We start from the raw sequence: 20,118 nt of genomic DNA, 5'->3' as shown, positions 1-20,118 counted from the left end.
CAGGGTGAGGACTGTGTTTGTGTGTTGTACGTGTGGAGATATAAATATATATATCTTTTTTTTTTTCAAAGGGTGGGGGGGGGGGTTTAGAAGGAAAGCCCAAAGTATAAAGGATGATGTGCATAAAAAGGGGTACCCTAAACCCCTGTAATCCTGCTAATAGACCAACAGGTAAAAAGAAGTCAAGGTTTAGAAAGAAAGAAAATGTGCACAAAGATGAATAAGCGCACGGAAGAAGGGCTGAATGAGAAGAGCTAATCAATGACGCAAACTAGGAGACAGCAGAGGTGTCATGGGGTGTGTTTGCGTGGTGAGTGAGCTTACAATCTTTCAATAGGTTGATTGTGTTGATCCGTGTATTGAAAATTAAAGACACAGTTTACAGGGAACTCTTCTGTGGGCTGCAGAGCTGAATCCAGCCTGTGTTTGCCAGGATTTTGAAGCCGTCTTCAGCTAATTTCCCAGAGTGCTGCTGGGTGTGGAGTAGGGCTGTCAACAAATATTCCAAAGTGGAGTATGCATATTGAATTGCAAACTGAAACGGACAACAGACTGTGAAAATTAACTGTCCAACAAGTCCTCATGTGGGACCGAGACATCGCACAGCCTCTGCAGGACGGGGCTCTCACGTCGTTTTCACTGATTAAAAAGTGACGGTCAAACTGAAATGACGGCAGAGGACACGGATGCTGAGAGACTTCAACTAAAATTTAAAAAGTTGCAGGTTTTCGGTCAAAAGTATGAACATCACATAAAATCTGCTTGTTTGTAACATCTGCTAACTGATGAAGATCTTTCTCAGGACAAAACTACATATTCAAACAGACGGGTTTTTGTTGCTGAATTTATCCAATTTCGACGGCGTGGAGACGCCTCCCGTTTCCCGTCTTGCTTCTCAATGAGCATCTGACAGTCAGCTTCATTCTCTGCCTCACTCCTTTGTTTACACCAAAGCCAAGAGAGTCTCCCCGCAGCGTTGACATTTTGTTTTTTTCCACCACTTACTTTGGTCAGCTGGATGTGACCCCTCGTATCAACACAGCTATTAATCCGCCTCAACAGAAGAGACAATTTATCATCTTCACATCCTGCAGAATCTAATCACGTTTTACTTGATCCTAAACCACGATCACTTAAAAAAAAAACAACACCTCAACAAATGACCTGTTATTTATTAGAGCTTCGCTAATAATGCCTGATTACTGATTATTTACCCGTTCTTTTTTTTTTTTTTTAAATTTGGAAACCCTGACTTTCATTCACTGAAACACCAGCCAGGGTACAGACAGAGACATGACATTCCTCCAATAAGGAGATGACGGTGCACATTTTCTCGTCCGGAAGGCATTTAAAATTGTTGCACTTGTTGGTTTGTGAGCAAGTGACAGAAATAATCACGTCAGAAAAGAGAGTTTGGGGCAGAGAGGTGCAAACCGTGTCTCCTTTCTCACCTCCATACAGCAGGCCAGCCGCTGCAGGACACGGGTGTGACCATGGGGTTGTCTAACAGAAATGGTCAGACTCAACCGCCAAATCTGATAGGGTGTGTGTGTGTGTGTGTGTGTGTGTGTGTGTGTGTGTGTGTGTGTGTGTGTGTGTGTGTGTGTTTATGGAGCATTTCGACTACCTGACAAACACTTTCAAACGAGTATAATTGCACCATTTATGGAGGAGGTGTCTTGAAACAATTTACCTTATCTTATGAAAAGAAGAAAAATGCTGTCAAATTAAACTCCAAAACACTGATAACGTTCAGTGTTAAATATTGAGACAAAAGCTGCGTTGGGACAAAGCAAGAACAAGAACAACAGGGCGGGATCACCTGCCGAGGAACAGGAAAGACTTTTCAAATCGAGTCAACAACGCAACGAGCCGTGACGACCGTAGTCAACGTAGAAGGTTGATGTTTGTTCTACAACAACACCACACTAACATACGCTCACAGGCCGATCACAAACATCGTCTGGGTGGTGGCTGATACTGGGCAGATGTGCTGGGAACACTGGGTTACCAGAAAACATCTGCCTTTGGCTGCTGCAGACAATACTGATTAGACCAGTGTGGGTGGATGGAGATGACAAACTGCAGGTGGTTAACAGGAGTGGGAGCCAGAGCGTCTCAAGAGAAAGTATTGCAATATTGACATTTTGTCCCAGCCCTCAGACGACACTCGGCACTGGTGGGGGAAACAACAGACTGGCAGATTTTCATTTTAGGTCTTACTTTTTCCAAAAAGAAATGGGATCCACTGTTGTAAATATAAAACGCTGATTAAAGCAGCCTTAAGGGACTCACACAGAGAATTTGTTACAAAATAATGTAATCTGGGAAAAGCAAAATGGACCCTTTTGCATATGAAACGTCACCATCACTGGATCATTACAACTTGCTGACATTTGTGTGAGACAAACAAACTAAAAAAATACGTGTTTTGTGAGGTCAAAGGGACCTTCTTGGTGACCTGAGAACACCGTGGATGGACGCAAGGACGACCCTGAGACGCGATTTAAACCAGGCACCGCTGCGACCGCTCAGCTGGTGCAGAAGCACACGTGCAATATCACTCAATCCAGTAGGAAATTCTGCAAAAAAAGGAGATTTTCTTGACTATCAGGTGATATTCAAATACCACAAGGTTTGTAACATTGCTAGCGTTGAGAACACCTTGCTGACCCCACCTCTGTCACACAGTCTGAAAGAAAGTATTAATATCACACACTTCGTGACTGCATGGACGCTCCTAAGTACGGTCTCTGTACATGTAGGAACATGACCCACGTGTGCAGCTGAGGCATCGGTGTCAGCTTCAATAAAGTCTGCTCTTACCTGTGAAAACGATTAATGGGACTTCTTTACTTTTCTGTGACCCGGCGTTAAGCACACTTAAAGAAATAGTATTTTTAAGAGTCGGATAATGAAAATTCTTCCAAGAACGACCCGGGATGCGGTATTTGAATTCAGGGAGCATGCACTGAAGGTACATTGAGGAGGAATAGGTGTTAATATAAGAAGGTCAGCCTGACGGAAAACCACAATCCATCTCAGAATGAGGTGAATGCACAATTCTTCGCTACAACCTTGCCTCTCCATTCTGCCGGATTACACGGTGGCCCCTCCATACCAAGACCAGGGGGTACTTGCATTTCACACATTAAGCCGTCACCATGGAAACGGCACAAAGACATCTGTTGGTACATGTTGCACGTAACTTCCCGCTCTGTGTCTAAATGTAAGATGAGTGTGGACACACTTCAAATAACAGAAAGCAGAGAGCCTTAAATAATTGGCAAATGAATAAATAATTGACCTTAACGTTAAAAACGTCTCCTATATCTTGTCTGCACGGATGTATTCGGGCTGTTCTGGGTGTGGTACCCTTACCCTGGTGCTGTAGAGAGTCTCTCACCTGATGGATGATCTCAGCCACTGGAAGCTGGTCCACATACGAGTACGTCTTCAGTAGCACCTCTTCGTTCACGGCACTGAAGGATGAAGCACACAAAACAGCAGCTTTTACCATAAATCTAAAGTAAGCAAATGTACTGAGTAATTTTGGCCAAGGAAGAGAAAAAAAAAAAAAAGTCAGAAATTAGAATTAGGACGGTACAGTACAATAGCAAATATGTGTACTGATTGAAACGCATATTAAAATGCAGAATACCATAAAATGAGGTGGATTACATTTGCACTACTTGATGAATTCAAACACGATCATACTGTCAGACTGCGGGGGAGGAAAGAATTATTTTGAACGATGCTGTACAAGGGTTGCAGAAATTGTTTCATCCTTCTGAAAGACACTTTTTGCTCTTGATACTCTTTGACTTCATAAAACATTACTATTTTCAAAACAGTACTGCACAAATGCTTGTTTTTGTATTTTCTATGTTAGATTAACTTGGTATGTTTGAGCCGATGAATAGATATTTCAAAATGATCAGTAATTTCCGCCTTTTTTTTTTTTTTATAAAGGCTGATGATGCCATTTGTCTGTTGTGTTGCAAAATTGTACAAAATGATCGCAAGAGGACATTGTCACCAAACAGTGAGGCGCTGTATTAAAAAGGACTGTGTTCATACAGCATATCGCTTTTCTAGTCTACCGACCATTCTAACTGTTTCACATAACAGCACATTCACGCATCATTGCCTGAGGCGGCTACGCAGCTATGGACGCGTCCATCTTGCTAACACATAAAACCTGTTCAAACACAAAGGATGGAGAAATCAGGGGTTCAGTATCAACACTACATGGCCTCTGGAATCCCTGGCAGGGGAATAGTAGGCAAACTGGGACGAACTACCGAGGGCCCCAAAGCCAAGCAAACCTCAAAAATCCTGGAGCTTGTTTAGGACCTAGGATTTGCTGTTAAGATCAGTTACAGTAACCCTCCAAGCACTTGTCAGCCAGTCTACCAGCTTACTGCTTGTGCTCTCTTGAAGGTTATGGTTCAGACCATTAAAGTACATTTCCAATTTTACTAGTAAGGCTTTGGATCCCTTTACTCAGAGGCAGAAGGGGCCCAAAGCACGGAGACAGAAGGGTCACCAGTCCAACTGCCAGGATGAATCAAGGTGAGGAAATCAAAGAAAGCAGTCCTGAGGAGCCCTTGAGCAGGAGTCTGAACCCGGGCTGCTGCAGTGAGGCTGCTCGTCAGCAGCAGGTCAGACTGAGAGACAGAGAGATCGGGACGTTTCTCTCTCAGCGAATCACCCTTAAAATCAAATTTGTTTATATAACACATAATCACAACACAAGCTCTCTCCTTTCCAAATAGAACAGGTCTAGAACAATACTGCACGATTCATCATAATTCAATAGACGTTGCAATATGGCCCACTGCCAGAACACAGGAAGGTACAATGTTTATGAAGGCTAATCGTGCGGCAAAATACCAATTTAAATAAAGTGTTGTGGCATCCTGCCTGCGTATCACTTTCTACAGACTTAAGAAAACCTCTTTGCTTGATACGGATCCTGACAATTACACCTCCATCATCATTTTAATATGACAGTAAGAATAACAATGTAAAAATCTCCTTTCCCTTGAATATTACAAACCATATCACAATCCCAGTATCAGTCCACATAATCACAATGAGTTTTCTGAATTGAGGAGCCCTCGTTGGAATCTGTTCTCGGTGCATTGTGAAGGCTAAATAAAACCTCTCACCTCAATATGAGGGGCGCAAACCACTCAGCACTGATGTGAAGGGGGAAGAGTGAAATCAATGCCGTCAGAACAGACAGGTTGAAGGATGAGAGCGCACAGAGTGGTGGGTCGGGAAGATTTCAATAAATATGTAATACTGCCATATCCTGCAGTACATGGCTGCCATAATTAAAAAGTACACACACAATACCTATCTGATTCCAAATGGAACAGGTCAAGATGATGAGCTGAGACGCAAAATGCAGAAAAACAACGTCCCATCCTGACTGCTTCCTCCCAATTGACTCTGTTGAACCAAATGACTTTCTTCTTTCAGCTACTAATGAAAATATTCTCAACAAAGCAAAGAAATTACTGGACCAAAAGAAACGCTCAACTGCCTTGTTCGTTTACTTCCATTTTACTTTCTGAACAGAGGTTTATTTCCAACAGCACACCGTAAAAGAGGCAGGAAGAAGAGTCCCGACTAAAGGTCAGCATCGAGTGTCGGTTTAACTGTGAGGAAAGTTCAAGTCCAACTGCTATTCACCTGTGAGCAACTACGGCTCTCCCCCCACCACTCTCTGAATGAAGCAAGCCGTCGTTGTCTCTTTCAACAGCATTTCTCTGCCCTCCTCTCTACTCAACACGTCTGTCTGCTAAAACAGAACTAACTTCCTCCTGCAAACAGACAGGAAGTCAATCTCCACCGGAGCTCTTCCTGCCATCGGTAACATGTCACCGCCCGCTCCTTCCCTTTCCCGCCGCACAAGAGATGAGTTCTAATTTAATTCAAACTACTTTCCAAGACGAGATTTTTGGAGAGGATTTCTCAATCCCCTTATCCTCTAATGAGTGTGTCTGCCCCTCCTGCTCTGGTGGCACTGCTGTCTCCAGCTGCTATCTTGAGGTCAAACAAATCTTTTAACATCTGCTCTGCTAATGGAAAGAAGGGTTGTTTTTTTTTTTTTTACTCTATCCTTCCCTGCAATTCAGAAATTATTATGTTTATAATGTAAATCAGCGGAATATGAAAATAGGCTTGAACCGTTCCGCTCTAATTATCAGGGGGAACTGTGCCACCCACAAGGAATAACACTTTTTGGTCAACACCCCCCTATGGCTGGGGGTGAATAACTACACAGTGTCATTACACTGTTAAGCCTATGTATAATGAAGAGGATTGAGGGGGTCCATTAAAATGTCCTCTCCATCAAGTGCAATTCACTTAATGGAAGAGCCTGTTCTGAGGAAAAACAGCAGTTGAGAAATGGGCAAGAGGAGACGAAGGGAGAGGGAAAGTGAGTGAGAGGCTAAGAGGCAGGCGTACACACTTCCATCTTCTCTAGATACGCTCCTCCACTTGTCTGAGAGGCCGAACGAACCCGCAAAAGTGGATTAAAGCAGTGCTAGATCTGATTACTCGCACGTTTCAGGACATTTGAGCTCACAATGTTTAGTGGTGTCGGGAGAGAAGCCCGATGACGAACCCGTCTCGGTCATGCTAAGAATGCTACAAGTCTCTCTGAATATCGTTTAACACGCAGGCTCAAGACGCTTGTTATGGCAAAACTGGCATGTTGAAATCCAAAGACATTTATTTAACTATCATGCACAACAAAGACAAAATCCAAAATCTGGACGGAGCGATTTTTTCTCTTTTTTCAAGTCAAGTTTTTTCTAAGAGTATTAGCCTGAGCATGCTAGGGCTGGTCTGTTCTGATGTGATCATGTGACTCAGCGCAGTGCAATGGGAGTCACACTTGTACCAGAGGGCTGGCAGTGCACTCTGGAGCGATGGTAACCATCTCTTCCATGCTCTTCACTCAGCTTGAGACACTGCAGCAGCACGAGGGAGCGGCGTCCCGGGCCAGCCACCGGATGGAGGAACCCATTTCAGAGGGAGCCTGTGTCTGTCAGTTGTCTCGTTTTGCCAGTTTTAACCAAAACCCTGGTAACCAGGGCTGAAAACTAGGAGTGCCAACCCCCGTTTCTGGGAATACGCTGCCTCCTTATTGACCTACAGTGTGAAATAGTTCTGTCACGTTCAGATCTGCTACAAAACTGATCATCAAAATAGCTGTTGATTCACTTTCTATTGATTGACCAATCACATAACTGGCCTGATGAGTCTCTTCTGGGAAGTACTTTTATTTCATGCAAAGATTTTGGATGTGATTATTCATTCATTAATCACTGCCTATATTATCTACTGTCTCTTGGCAGACTTACCGGCCCCCTAAAAGCTATAATCAATGTTTGTAAATTAACAATCCATCCCATAACCACTTACAGAGAGCTCTCAGTTACAAATGACCGAGTCATTGATGATTACCCAAATTCCTAACCTCTAACTTTCTGTTTTACAAGGATTTTTCAAGTCATGCCAGATCTTTTGGTTTTCCAAACTTTTCTGACCACATTTTGGCTGCTATAACATACACATTTTGTATTGCAGTTATATTTATATTAATTATAGTTATATTTATATCAATTAATAGTAATTTGACCCACTTTAAGGTTAAAATGAGCACTAGAACTGTCGATAGAAATAGAAATATGCACAAAAGATACCTCCTTATCGTCTAGATTTTCTTTTTTATTTTCTTCATTATATATTGTTTTTACTGTGAAATGGAGCACTGCAAGCCAACCATTCCCCGCAAGGGATTAATAAAGGATTTCTGATTCTGATTAGAATGTGGAGGATTATTATTAGTAGTAGTAGTATTACTATTATATATTGTTTCTTTGTCACAAAGATTACTGTCAAAATTACATTTGAATATTCATTAAAAAAAAAACACACACACACACACACAACACAGATTTCTAATGTTAGCAGTCGTTGAAGTAGCCAGCCTGACTATTTATGGAGTGATGGTGGCCCTCTAAAGTGCTCCCAACTCTGTCTGAATGTTGTGGCTGAAAGCATTACACTCCACTCACGTAACATACCTGCTGCTGAGAGAGAGCCAGGATGATAATTGAGCGCTATAAAAGTCCCAAAACGCGAGCAGAGTAGGAACGGGAGGGCAAACTCACTCACCGAGCCCCAGCGGTGTGAGTAAAGGAAGATATCACACGCTGTGTGCTGCACTGAAAGTGCTTGTGCCCACACAGACCCACACGGAACATGGAACACATGTTGTTGGGAGAACAATAAGGGACAGAATTTCTTGTCCTTGTCGGTATAAGGCAGAGGAGAGCCTTCACCTGCCCACTTGCAGTGGTCTGCTACATGAGTGCATTTACTTATTTATTTCATGTTTTTCAGCAGAGAGTTTGACTCAACGAGGGTGGCAACAGTGTAACATTTCCATGGTATAATTACCTCAGAAACTATTGTAGTTTGACATTATCTTGGTGTACCTTATTATTATCATTATTTCAGCTTCAATAACTCTTCCAGGAAAAGAAAAACTACTAAGGATTTCACAGTCTGATGAACTTCATAAATTTCATTTTTCTAAGAACACTAAAGAAGGATTCAGGAGCTGTCGCGCTTGCGAGCAGCCCTCGACTATCAGCAGCTTCTAAGATCTGAAATCATCCGTGTTTCCGTGTCACATCTGGACGGGACATCACGCCCGTTGATTGCTTGCATGTAGCGCCATTATCAAGGGTTGTGATTAGCAGCTTACGAGCCAGGAGGGAGCACGCTTGGGGTCTGCACACCCACCAATTTAGGATTTGTATTACCTGCCATTGTGTTGGCTTACATTTGACTCATTCAGATTCTGTCGTACGATGGTCAAAATACTGACCGGTGAGTTCCTTTACCCAGCTACACGTCTACTATCCAATGTCTGGTAGAGAAGGACTACCACGCACAAAAGGACTGATAATGACCTTCTTCTCCCCTCTATCCTTGCTCTTTAGAAGCGCCTTCTTTCTTATAATAACAAAGATTTTAGTCCTGCAGCACATGGGTAAAGTTGGCTTCATTAAAACATGGCAGGAATGAGAGGATTGCTGATTTCTTACACCATAAAGAGAGATAAGGACTGAATTAGGATAAGAGCCGGCTCAATAACACTGGTGCTGTGCTTCTGTGTTGTATTATTGATTAGAGCCAATGTGTTAGCGCTAATCCATAACAAAGTAATAGGGGAAGTTGTGTGCAATGACTAACCAGCCCGAGGCCAAAACAGCCAATGACTAAAATCGGTATGGCAATTGCCTCTAATTACTAATTAGCAGTCAACCACATTAGATTCTTTGACTGTAATACCTCCCTGTGGTTCAATTAAAGCCCAACTTAATGGAATAAATAGAAGTGGAGGAAGCTTACTCATGAATAAAAGTTTAATTCAAGTCTTCCTCACAGGTAACGTAACGAGCCTTACATGTGTCTGTCTTCTTATGGATTCGTGTGGGAGGAGAGAAAGAGGACAACATGTCACCAACCAGGTGTGTGCTGTGACTAGGAATGGAAGGTCTCTGCAGCCATCTAGTGGCATTACACCTTTATTACAGCGTGATGACGCTCATTCTTAATTGAACTTGGGTGCAGGTTTTCTAATTCGCCACAGGGTGCCGCAAAAGAAACTATCAGAATCGCTGCTGCTCACTCACAGCCTGTTGGGAGGCGTGACTACATGAGAACCTAAGGATGGACAGAGAAATCGGTCCACTCGTTCATTATGCTGCGAGCTCCACTCCCAAACACAGACACATCATTAGTAAAGGAATCAATATCATTAGTGAGAGATGTTCTAAGTAGCAATCGAGTTCTAGTTAGATGGAAACACAACTAATCGAATTTAGCCCACAACACTGCAATTAACATAAGTGGGAGGCACAATGGATTTTACATCCAGTTTGTCCCTAATCCACTTAAAGTTTGTGTTAAAAGTCACAAAGTCTCTCCACTGTTGGCAGTGTATATGTGTGTGTGTGTGTGTGTGTGCGTATTTAATTATGATATCATTATTTGATGTGGAACCATGCAAATTTCTGCAGATTAATAAATAAACTATCCATACTATATTAGGCCTTCAGAACATCGTAAACAAATCAGGGACTAATTAAGTGATAGAATTCAAAAAGGTCAAAACTGATCTAACTTTGTTGAGTGGCAACGCATGACAGGCAGCATCCTGCACAGATAAAGCACCCTTTTTTCAGTTTCATTTAATCTCATTTTTAATTTAAAATCAGATTTCAGGAAACTCCAAATGATTTAGTGGCTAATCTACGATCTGACTAATCTATCTTTGATTAGCTACTAAATCCTGTGCAGATTCCTAGATTCAATTTAAATTAAAATGAGATTAAAGGAAATATAAATACTGGCTTTTTTTTTTTTAATTTATACTGTACATCCAGATTCTCCAAGAAAGCAACAAACAGGCTTTGGATTTATACTAAAAACCCCTCTAGAATTCTTCTTCTTATCTAAATCATCATCACATCAGGAAGCCAAAACTTCACCTTGACAACAGAAAAGGAATTTAACAAAGGATTTCGCTTACTTCGCTTCCACCTGCTTCACAGGATCAGTCAGGTTGACGGTTTCCATGGTGATCTCGACCTTCCGAACACTTCCGAAGAAATCTGTGATGAGGACACTTCCCGGATCTCTCAGGAAGAGGTCAGTGCGGTGGCCCGGAGTGGACACGCACTGGCTCTTGGGACATACTTTGAACTGGGGAGCACAGATTGAACTACTCACTCATCAAAAACTTCATAAACATTCTTCGTATGTATATAAATACAATAAATATTTACTCATGATGCTGTCAGGAACTTTTTCCAGTAGGAAGGGGATTTGACTACTGAGTGTCAAACACTGTAGTCTCTTCCTTCTTGTACCACTGATAGCGAGCTGCAGCTAAAAGCTTGCTGGAGCTGCAGTGGGAGTGTTGAAATATGTGACATTGTGTGGGGAAGATTAGAGGCATGGAGTTTGACATTTGTTCGTGTCATCATCAATTAGGAAATCTTTCTTTGCCTGGTGTGCTACCACTTGCTGGTTAATCCTCTTACGCATGTGATTCATCAGTGCGTCGTCTGACTGGGCTCTCAATTAAAAAAGAAAAGTAAATCATTAGGCGGAGGTGAATGTTATCTCTGCCAGCCAAATGTGAAATGAAAAAGACAGTCGGTGGAGGATTTTGCGGGAAAGGTTGAGATGATTTTTTTCATCACAAGACAAGTCTTTGCAGTCCGGATTAAAGAAAGGAAACTGGGTTGGCTCATCAGAGAAATCCATAGTATTGATCCTTGATTCCAGCTAGTAGCACCAGAGCAAGAGAGCATCTTTAGAGACAAGAGAATTGGACGGAATAATAAGCATCGGTGTGAGCCGGCTGAGCGACCTTTGACTTAGTCACTGAGTAAGGATTTGGGGTGTTTCGACTGGAACTCCTGGTGGTGGTGGTGGGGCATTGGATCTCAATTGGTGGGGAAAAGATGAAAAGGAAGGCAGTGAGGAGGTTGAGCGATAGCCCAGCACAGCAGGGGCTCAGGTGCCATCCTGTGTCAAAGGCCAAAAACCTTAACACGGTATTAGACATTCTGTTTCAAGTGCAGAGTCCAACAAATCCTAGGGGACTTTCATCCGGATCCTTTGGGACCAGAAACTTTCAAACACCAGACAGAAGCAGAGGGCAGTACAGGAGAGATCGTCTCACTCCTGCTAAGGTGGAGAAGGGCGGGAACTGGGAGTTAGCTCACCACGAACAATAATTACCAAATAATATATCAAATCAAAGAAATGAATGAGTCTCTGTGACGCTGAAGATCTGTCCCCACTTTCGTACCTGCATTATTCTCCGACGACAGATAGTTATTGTTTACTTGGGATATTTTTAATTTGTTTTCCCCCAAATAAATCAAAACGTCACGGAACCCAAAGTTATGACTTCAAATGTTTCGTGAGGTCCAATTTTGAAATCGTCATTTCTGCTTGATACGACTGAACCCATTTATTATCAGAATTACTTTGGATCAATTTCAGTCCATCAGCTTTCGTCGAGCGATGAATTCAGCACCGTGGAACCACACAGCAGTACTGGAAGTCCTCCTCCACAGAGGGGAATTCATACGCAGCTCTCAGCACTTAGAGAAAGATATATGGTGCACGAGTGCTGCATATGTCAGGCAAAAGCCACTTTTTTTCCCCCCTTGTTTATGTCTTTTAAAAAAATAAATAAATAAAAAAAACTTGGCCTCTGGGAAACTGTATATATACTTTCAATCAAATGAGCTCTTAAAACTGAACCAACTAGAATCTTAGAAAGTCTCCTACCTACAATATTTCATCAAAAAAAAAAAGAATCGATAATGGAAGTTAACATGAGTTACAGCTCCAACACACACACACACACACACACACACACACACACACACACACACACACACACACACACCTCACCAGGTCATTCATGTTGGCTTTGCTTGCCGGGTGGATGTCTTCCAGGAACTCCAGCAGGTAGAAGGTGTAGCGGTCCATCAGATGGACTCCGATGGCCAGATCTGGCTGATGCTAAATTTAGACAAGCAGTGAATTACAGGATGCGACCAGTGTCCAGAGTGTCGTGTGCCGTCTTTCTAGAAGGCTTCAATGTGTGTAAAATAGCCTCACTCGCTCAAACAGATCCAGTTTAAAGAGTTACTACGAACGCTCCAGCTGATTTTGTGGTCTGATTTGGTAGAAAACTGTACACAAGTCATTAAAAAAATAATAATTATCTATTCATTTATTCTCTAAGAGGGCAAGTCACTCACCGACAGGGAGTCCTCTCCAACTTGACTGCTGGCCAAAGCCATGAGATTTGGAGAGTAGAACCTCTCATACATGGAGGCGCCCTGACAGGTGTCGATGATAAAGAGGAGCTCGTTGTACCTGTCTCACACACACACACACACACACACACACACACACACACACACACACACACACACACACACACACACACACACACAGAGACAGATGAGAGAATGCACAGTTGGCATACCACTTGACCATTTGTTCAAATAAAACGTGGCATGACACGCATCCTCCTATCCATCTTTCATATTGCAGTTGCTATGGCAACCAAGAAAAAAACAACAGCGCCATTTGATTCCCTCCAACACACCCACGCACACTTTCTCCCTTGTTTCCTCAATGGCATCCGGTGCTCCTCTCCCTGTTCAAGGGGGGGGGGGGGGAAATCCCTTCTTTCTTCTCTTTAGAGGAAAATAAAAAGTCTTTTTAAATCGAATGAACTGAGGAGGTTCAGGGACAACAAAGGGAAGTAGTAAAGTCTCCACAGAAGCTTTAATTTAGCAGTTAACCCTTGTAATTATCACATCAGCATCAAAGCTGGCATCACAAAGCTTTTATCCAGCAGCCCGGGGCCGGACTCTAACCCAGCCACAGTCTCTACTGACAGAATGGAGTGACCAGGGAGGCGATGTTGCAGGATGTTGCTCATTTACATTCACACTTTTGTGAGAAAAAAAACAAACACCACTTCACAAATAGTCCAAATTATTAAAAAAAAAAAAGAGAGAGAGCGAGAGAGAGAGAGAGCTTCTCTCACGTTAAATATTGTGTTAATATATGAACTGGAGGAATTTATTTGCTGTGATTAACCAAGTGTAGCTGTGGTTTTACAGGTCAGGTGCTGACAGAAACAAGTCAAATCAAGACAGATCCAACACCACGACTATTGATTTCATGTTTATTGCAACATGAAATCAACACTTTATCAATAGTTTCCTCCTCACGATGGATCTAATGAGTGTGCACTGTTAAAATGCTCCCAGGCATAACAAACCCACCTGGATCGGTTGCTCCCCTCAGCTCTAGTGTTCAGGCATTTGTGTTTCCATTACGTTTCCAAAATTTTCTGGCCTTATCTATTTTCAAAAACTTTTCCAGGCCATTGTCAGTTTCTGTGACTTTTTTCAGGTTCTGTGTGAACCCTGGCTGTGTCTTTTGGTTGTTTAAATAAACTCTATTTTACTTAACGTTTGAATCTCCTCCATGTTTTCATAAATGGGTCACTCTCATGCTCAATAATTGTCAAAATTCACTGGGAAAAAAAAACAACAACTTTCAGTTAAATCACGCTGGTTACCCTGAAAGTGTCCTCCTAATTTATCATTCGTAGGAATGTGTTTTAATTAATTAAACGGGAAGGAACCATCCATCAGTCATTTTGTTCCTCCTTATAGAGGAAACTATTATGCAGGAGATAAAAGAGCGACTTAACATCGTCTTTTGTATTTTTACCTCCTGGTGGAGTGTCAGGCTGTATCAGTCTGCAACGCCGGTGCTGGGTGGGGTTACAGGTACAGCAGCGTGCACTCAACACCACCCAGGAGCAATGTTGTCTGTTCAGGGATGAAAAACCATTTTTCAGAGATGAGAGTGAAACCCTGCCCTTCAACAGCCTCTCATAAAGGCTGCTGAAGAGGCCTGGAGGTTAAATCAAGTGGGCCTGAAAAATGTGGGTATGGGAGCGAAGGAGACGCGCTGTCCCCTCCCTCAACATCCACAGCTGAAGCACCCTTTAGCAAGGCATCTAACCCCCACATGCTCCCCGGGTGCTGCAGCTGCGGCAGCCCACGGCTCTGATGCCTGTGCCTGTGCGCTGCACAGATGGGTTAAACACAGGCTTTGTTCCCCCTTGAGGAGGTCAGTAAAATATATAAACAAAAAAAGAACGCATCCAGCCACCAGGCAGTGCACCAAAACCTAAACCTACTGATTTGAACAGGAGCACCATCCTGGTAGGCTGCGTCACACTGAGCTCTCTGTCCTCATCCAGCCTTGACAAGTGTGTGCTGGTGCGCTTGTAGAAAACAACACCAGAGCGACTGCACTGATCACACAGTGGATCACGGCAGCCAGGTAAGAACTTGAGAAAGGAGACAAACTTTAGAGATGTCAAGACACTCAACCTTGAAACAACGAAGCCCTGCGGAGACATGTTTGGTTTCACCGAGATGAACTTTCAGCCTTGAGTATCAAAGTATTCTGGTGTGTTCAGAGCAAATGTGAAGCGGTTTTTAGCGTGAGGACATTACTGCTCAGTACAAATAAAGTCAGTATTAGCGCACTAAAAGCAAAAAAAAACCCAAAACAACCAATTAAATTTGTTTTGCCAAAAGTGTCGGTAATTTCCCGAGTAAAGCATTAAAAAAATAAAATTTAAAAAAAAACAGAAAACACATGGACCACAGCTCTAAAACTCCTCTCGGTGGTCCAACTGAACTGAACTGACAGAAGAAGCACGACTGGGTGTTACATCGCATGGGCTGTTTTCATTTTAATCGTCCATTTTATTTACCTTCTTTTCTGCCACATCTGCTGAAAGGCGTCGGCCAGTTCCACGTTACTAATCTCCTCAGAGTCCTGGAACTTCAGGAAGCCGTTCCCACCATGGCCTGTTCAACACACATGTATGATTCATAATTCACTCAGTTCTGATTCATAATGCAAAGGTTTTTGGGTTTTTTTTGTTTTTGTTTTTAAAAGACAGAAATATAAGATAGAGGTGTTATCAGGAATATGTGCCGTGTGGGAGAAAATAATTGAAAAGCATTTATATCAGTGATTATTTTTGGCTTTGCTTTACAAAAAAAAACAAAAAAAAAACAAAAACAGTTTTAAAATGTATCTCAGGAGTGCAAATGCTTGACATTCTGATGATGAAATATTATGTGAACTGGCCTTTATGTAACCAAGGTATAAAAAAACAAAAAAAACCTGAAGATTTTGAGTAACCTTAAATTTGCCAAGGTACAGGATCAGAAATGTAATTTTTTTTGGTATAAAAACCACCACCTAAAACACCATCATACTGCCGAAGTCAGTTGATTTCTTGTTACGTTTCTGATCCGACTTGTCAGTGGAATCCTTCCAAACTCTCACAAACAAGTAGTCAGTGAGTAAAACACATACATGAATAACAGAATTCTGGTTGGGTTTCTTTACGTGTTCGTGTTGGCCCTGTGATAAACTCTGTGAGTGCATGTGATTATCAGAACAACAAGGAGAATAAATTCAAATAGCTTCAGCAGCATTTACAGAGGGAAGAAGAAAGGATGATGTAAAATTAAAAGAAAAAAATACTCATGAGATAGGAGACAAACAAAAACTGAAATAAATAAAAGTTTGCATTGATATTGGACAATTTTCAAAAAACATTTAAGCTCAAGAAGTCGTCTCAAGAGAGAACCTGTCCCACTAATTCACCGGTCAAATGACGGTTCAGCGACGTGGGCTAACAGCACGTCAAACTTTTATGGTTTGCTTACATGTCTTTAGCTCATTGTGCCTGGTTTTGCGTCGTGTCGGTTGGTTATTCGTCTGTCTCTCCTCTCCACGTTTGACCATGTGAGGAGCGTGACGATAACGTGTCACCGAGCTCACTAAATCAAATCTTTAAAAGATAATGACGAGGCTACTTCACAACCTGCAACATTTGTCGACAGCTTCTGTAAACAGACAGTAGGAGAGATGAGACACATGGGACAGCTCGCTGGACCAGGGACAGTGAGGACATGATCATAATAGAGAAGCTCAGTGTTTATACCAAGGGCAGCCATCGAGCTACAGATCATTAGCTGCATGTAATTATGTACTTTGTGGTCATGTGCAAGAGATAAGGTGTTATGACACGGAATTGAGCTCTGCATTATGAGGGCGGACGCAGGTGCTGTCTTTAGGACCATCTGGACCCCGGCCACCCTTTTAATAACCTGGATCCACCACCTCCCTCGGTACTCAACAAAGGTGTGTGGTCCCCTCGGACTACTGAACATTTTCCATCCCTCTTTTGGAGGTTAGTTAACTAACACAACATCTCCTTGTCGTCACAGCTTAGAGGCCAACGAGCCGAGGAGCCTGATAATCCCGGCACCTCTGACCTGCGCACGCGTCTGACGAGGATGCATAAAGCACACAGCATTTTTGCGGAAAAACAAAGGGAATTAACAACAAACACCAAACGTCAAGGACGCTGGGAAAGTGAGCAGACTAAGAAAATAAATAACAACCCCGGCACACACTCACGCAGCACTCATGAGAAGGAGACAAGACTGGATTTGTTGATTATTACCTGTCAGGTATATGAGAATGTTGCTTCGATCATCAGAGAGGAGACGTTTCGAGCGTGGAGTGCTGGGTGGCAGCCTTCCTGTCAAAACCCGCAGGAAGTTCTCCACTGTCACCTGACAGATGGACAGGATAATACTAGTGGTTAGGGATTTTTCTCCATCTAGAATGATCTAGGAGTTTTAACTTGGGAATTTGAGTCTTCTAATTCGTCACACTGAGCACTTTAAAAGCAAAGAGGCCCTGTCAAAACAGAACATTCAAAAAGTCAAACAAACTTGACTATTTCTGTCCGTTAACTGGGTTGGCGCCAGGCAAATATTTTTGTGCTTCGCACCTTATCTTTTAATTAAAGAGTAAAATCAATTTTGTATTGTATTCTTTTTCCCCCTCCTTTCCATCTTTATCAGTTGTTCATACATGATTCTGATGTGACTGTGGATTTATTCCTATTTAAACAACAAGCAGAAAGCAGAGTAAATAATCAAATGGAAGGGGAGATAAAGCGGCGCTCTGTAACCAAACAAAGCACTTAGGTTTCCCTCTGTTTGAGGATGCATGTCCTATCAGGTCATTTCCTTCTGAGCACACACAGCAAACACTGGGCGACCAGAGTTAAAACATACACACTCCACATCCTCTACACCTGGGCGTGACATCCATTTATACAACTGATGTACAGTGCCAACGCGAAGGTTGGTGATTTGGCAAAAGTAGCCAGCTCTAGATTTTACATTTACACACTTATTGTTTCTTTTATGCAGACAAGAACGAATAAAAATGATATAATAACAAAATACTGCCGCACTCTCTTTTCTCTGCTTTATTCAGTTATTCATGATTTGGTCAAGCATGAAACTTAATCAGGACACGTACTTAAAATGGTCAGACAGCTTCCTTTAATACGCCACCAAGCAATGACTGGACAAGCGCAAAAGGAAGAGGGAGTGACATCATAATCTACCGATGGCATCATCTACCACTACAACACAAAGGGGAGGTAAGGGGGGCTACAGTAAAAGTTAATTAATTAAATAAAGTGAAAGAAAAAGAATAGATGACGCAAAAGTGGGGGATTAACAGAGAGAAAGAAAATAATTATGAATTATTTTTACCTTACTCTTATTTTGTGTAGTAGTAGCTATGCCATGATGTCACATCCTGTACCTTGTTGCTGTCCAATCACAGTTGTTTGGTTTAGAGAGGAAGCTGCATCCCAATTTGAAAGCCTTCATCCTAATGACGCTCCATGATTGATGGAAACACTGACAAATGTGTAAAGCAGAACAAGTGAGAGCAGCAGGATGTGTGTTTCTGAGAGTGGATGAGAACCTTGTCTTTTTACCATTCGCCAGTGTTTTCTTTTTCCATTTCTACCTGTATTCCGTTGATTTGGTGGGATCATGTTTAAACATATGACTCTCACATCTGTTCAAAATCGCCAAAATTCTCTAAAAAAAAGCAACAACGAATGGCAGGTTTCACAGCGTCGGCTGTGTACGTAACTGCCTGGGTGAAGCATGAACCGACCTCATATCCACGGTAGTCCACCTCCACGTCGTCACCATAGACGTTCAGCTCCATGTTCTTGTGGCTGAACACTGTCGCGGGCTTTGGGTTTCTGTGGTTACAGGCCATGTCATCAGCCAGCATCAGAACTATATGGCTGGGAGATAAAAGGAGACTGGAAATCAATATGATGCTCTAATCATGTCATCAAACACAGACTCGGTGTCAGGTGACATCGTAAAATACCACTGCCGCACCTCAACTTGACCTATTTTATGACGGAAAAGTTCAACCAATGTCAATTCTACCCGTTTCAGTGTGTCCTCTGAACGCAAAATTAGTTATAGCCCTGAATTTTTTTGATAACGATATAAATCAAGTCTGTGTGATATCAATGTTTATCACTTACTGACAAACATATGTAAATAATATTAGTTATAATAAGTACATTTTTCTCTACCTGAAAAAACACATAGAAAACCCCATGAATAGTACATTTATTGTTTTCCTCATTATTCATGTGCAGATGAGACATTATTCATGAGCAAAGAAGAGACTTGAGCAAACCTGGACTGATATCTGAATACTGACCATCTGACCAACACCAATATTTTGAAAATGTACCAATGTCTGTTGGTACCAAGCCTTTATTCTCGAGCATCCCTTCAAACTACATTCAGGACTTCTCTACTTCACAATGCCTGAGCCAACTTACAACCACAAGTGACTCAATGAACCAAGAATACACTGGGAACGTATGCAGATGTAAAAGTGTGATGTGTCATTGTTACCTGTCAGGAATGCCAAGCCGCTTCACACTCCTGTAGACAGACAGGGTATTGGCCACATGGCGGTAGTTGAACCAGAATCTGGACGTGCAAACCTGTTTTAAACAGCAGCAGCAGCTCGGTGAGGCACAAACGTACACAGCTACTCCTCCTGTTATGCTAGCAGAGCGCTAGTTAGCATTAGCCGGGGCGCTAGCTAAGCTGTAGCAACACCGGACACTCACCAGGACAGCCCAGTTATTGGTGTGACCGCTGCTGAAGAACTGTCCTGCGCTATCCTGAGAAACAAACATAGGGAGAGGAGACAAATCTTATTCAGCCGTTTAATGGGACACTAGAGAAGCAGCATCACCACCACAGCTGAGTGCTAGCATGACAGCACGGGAGGCTGGCATGTTTTCTGGTTCCATGTGCCCTGAAACGAACGAACAAACGGTGGAGGAGTCAGTTATTCCCTCCGGAACGTACACTCACCTCGATGTTAACGCTGCCCGCTGACAGGAAGGAGGAAAATAAGCTAAAAAATGTTAATATTTTCATTGTGTTGCACTATACTGTCCCCATCAAGGAAGTGAAAAAAAGCACGCTCCGCCCTGAGAGACGCTCCGGT

At 42.4% G+C, this 20,118-nt stretch overlaps 1 protein-coding gene across 1 annotated transcript in view; it reads right to left on the bottom strand.

Moving 5' to 3' along the window:
* pigk (phosphatidylinositol glycan anchor biosynthesis, class K) overlaps positions 1-20,118 on the bottom strand; it is a 28,428-nt gene extending 8,310 nt beyond the window's left edge. The window contains exons 1-10 of the mRNA XM_086204340.1: positions 19,983-20,118; positions 19,733-19,786; positions 19,512-19,603; positions 18,742-18,877; positions 17,216-17,327; positions 15,443-15,539; positions 12,888-13,005; positions 12,535-12,645; positions 10,631-10,803; positions 3,407-3,482 (exon numbers count right to left, since the gene is read on the bottom strand). Coding sequence (XP_086060466.1) covers positions 3,407-3,482; positions 10,631-10,803; positions 12,535-12,645; positions 12,888-13,005; positions 15,443-15,539; positions 17,216-17,327; positions 18,742-18,877; positions 19,512-19,603; positions 19,733-19,786; positions 19,983-20,048 — 1,035 coding nt within the window. The 5' untranslated portion in view covers positions 20,049-20,118. The remainder of the gene's footprint in view (positions 1-3,406; positions 3,483-10,630; positions 10,804-12,534; positions 12,646-12,887; positions 13,006-15,442; positions 15,540-17,215; positions 17,328-18,741; positions 18,878-19,511; positions 19,604-19,732; positions 19,787-19,982) is intronic.

This window comes from Aulostomus chinensis, chromosome 5, assembly GCF_037954235.1.
Source record: "Aulostomus chinensis isolate RoL2024-O1b breed Wild chromosome 5, RoL_Achi_v1.0, whole genome shotgun sequence".
Classification (NCBI taxonomy): Eukaryota; Metazoa; Chordata; class Actinopteri; order Syngnathiformes; family Aulostomidae; genus Aulostomus; species Aulostomus chinensis.
This window is presented reverse-complemented; position numbering and strand designations above follow the sequence as displayed.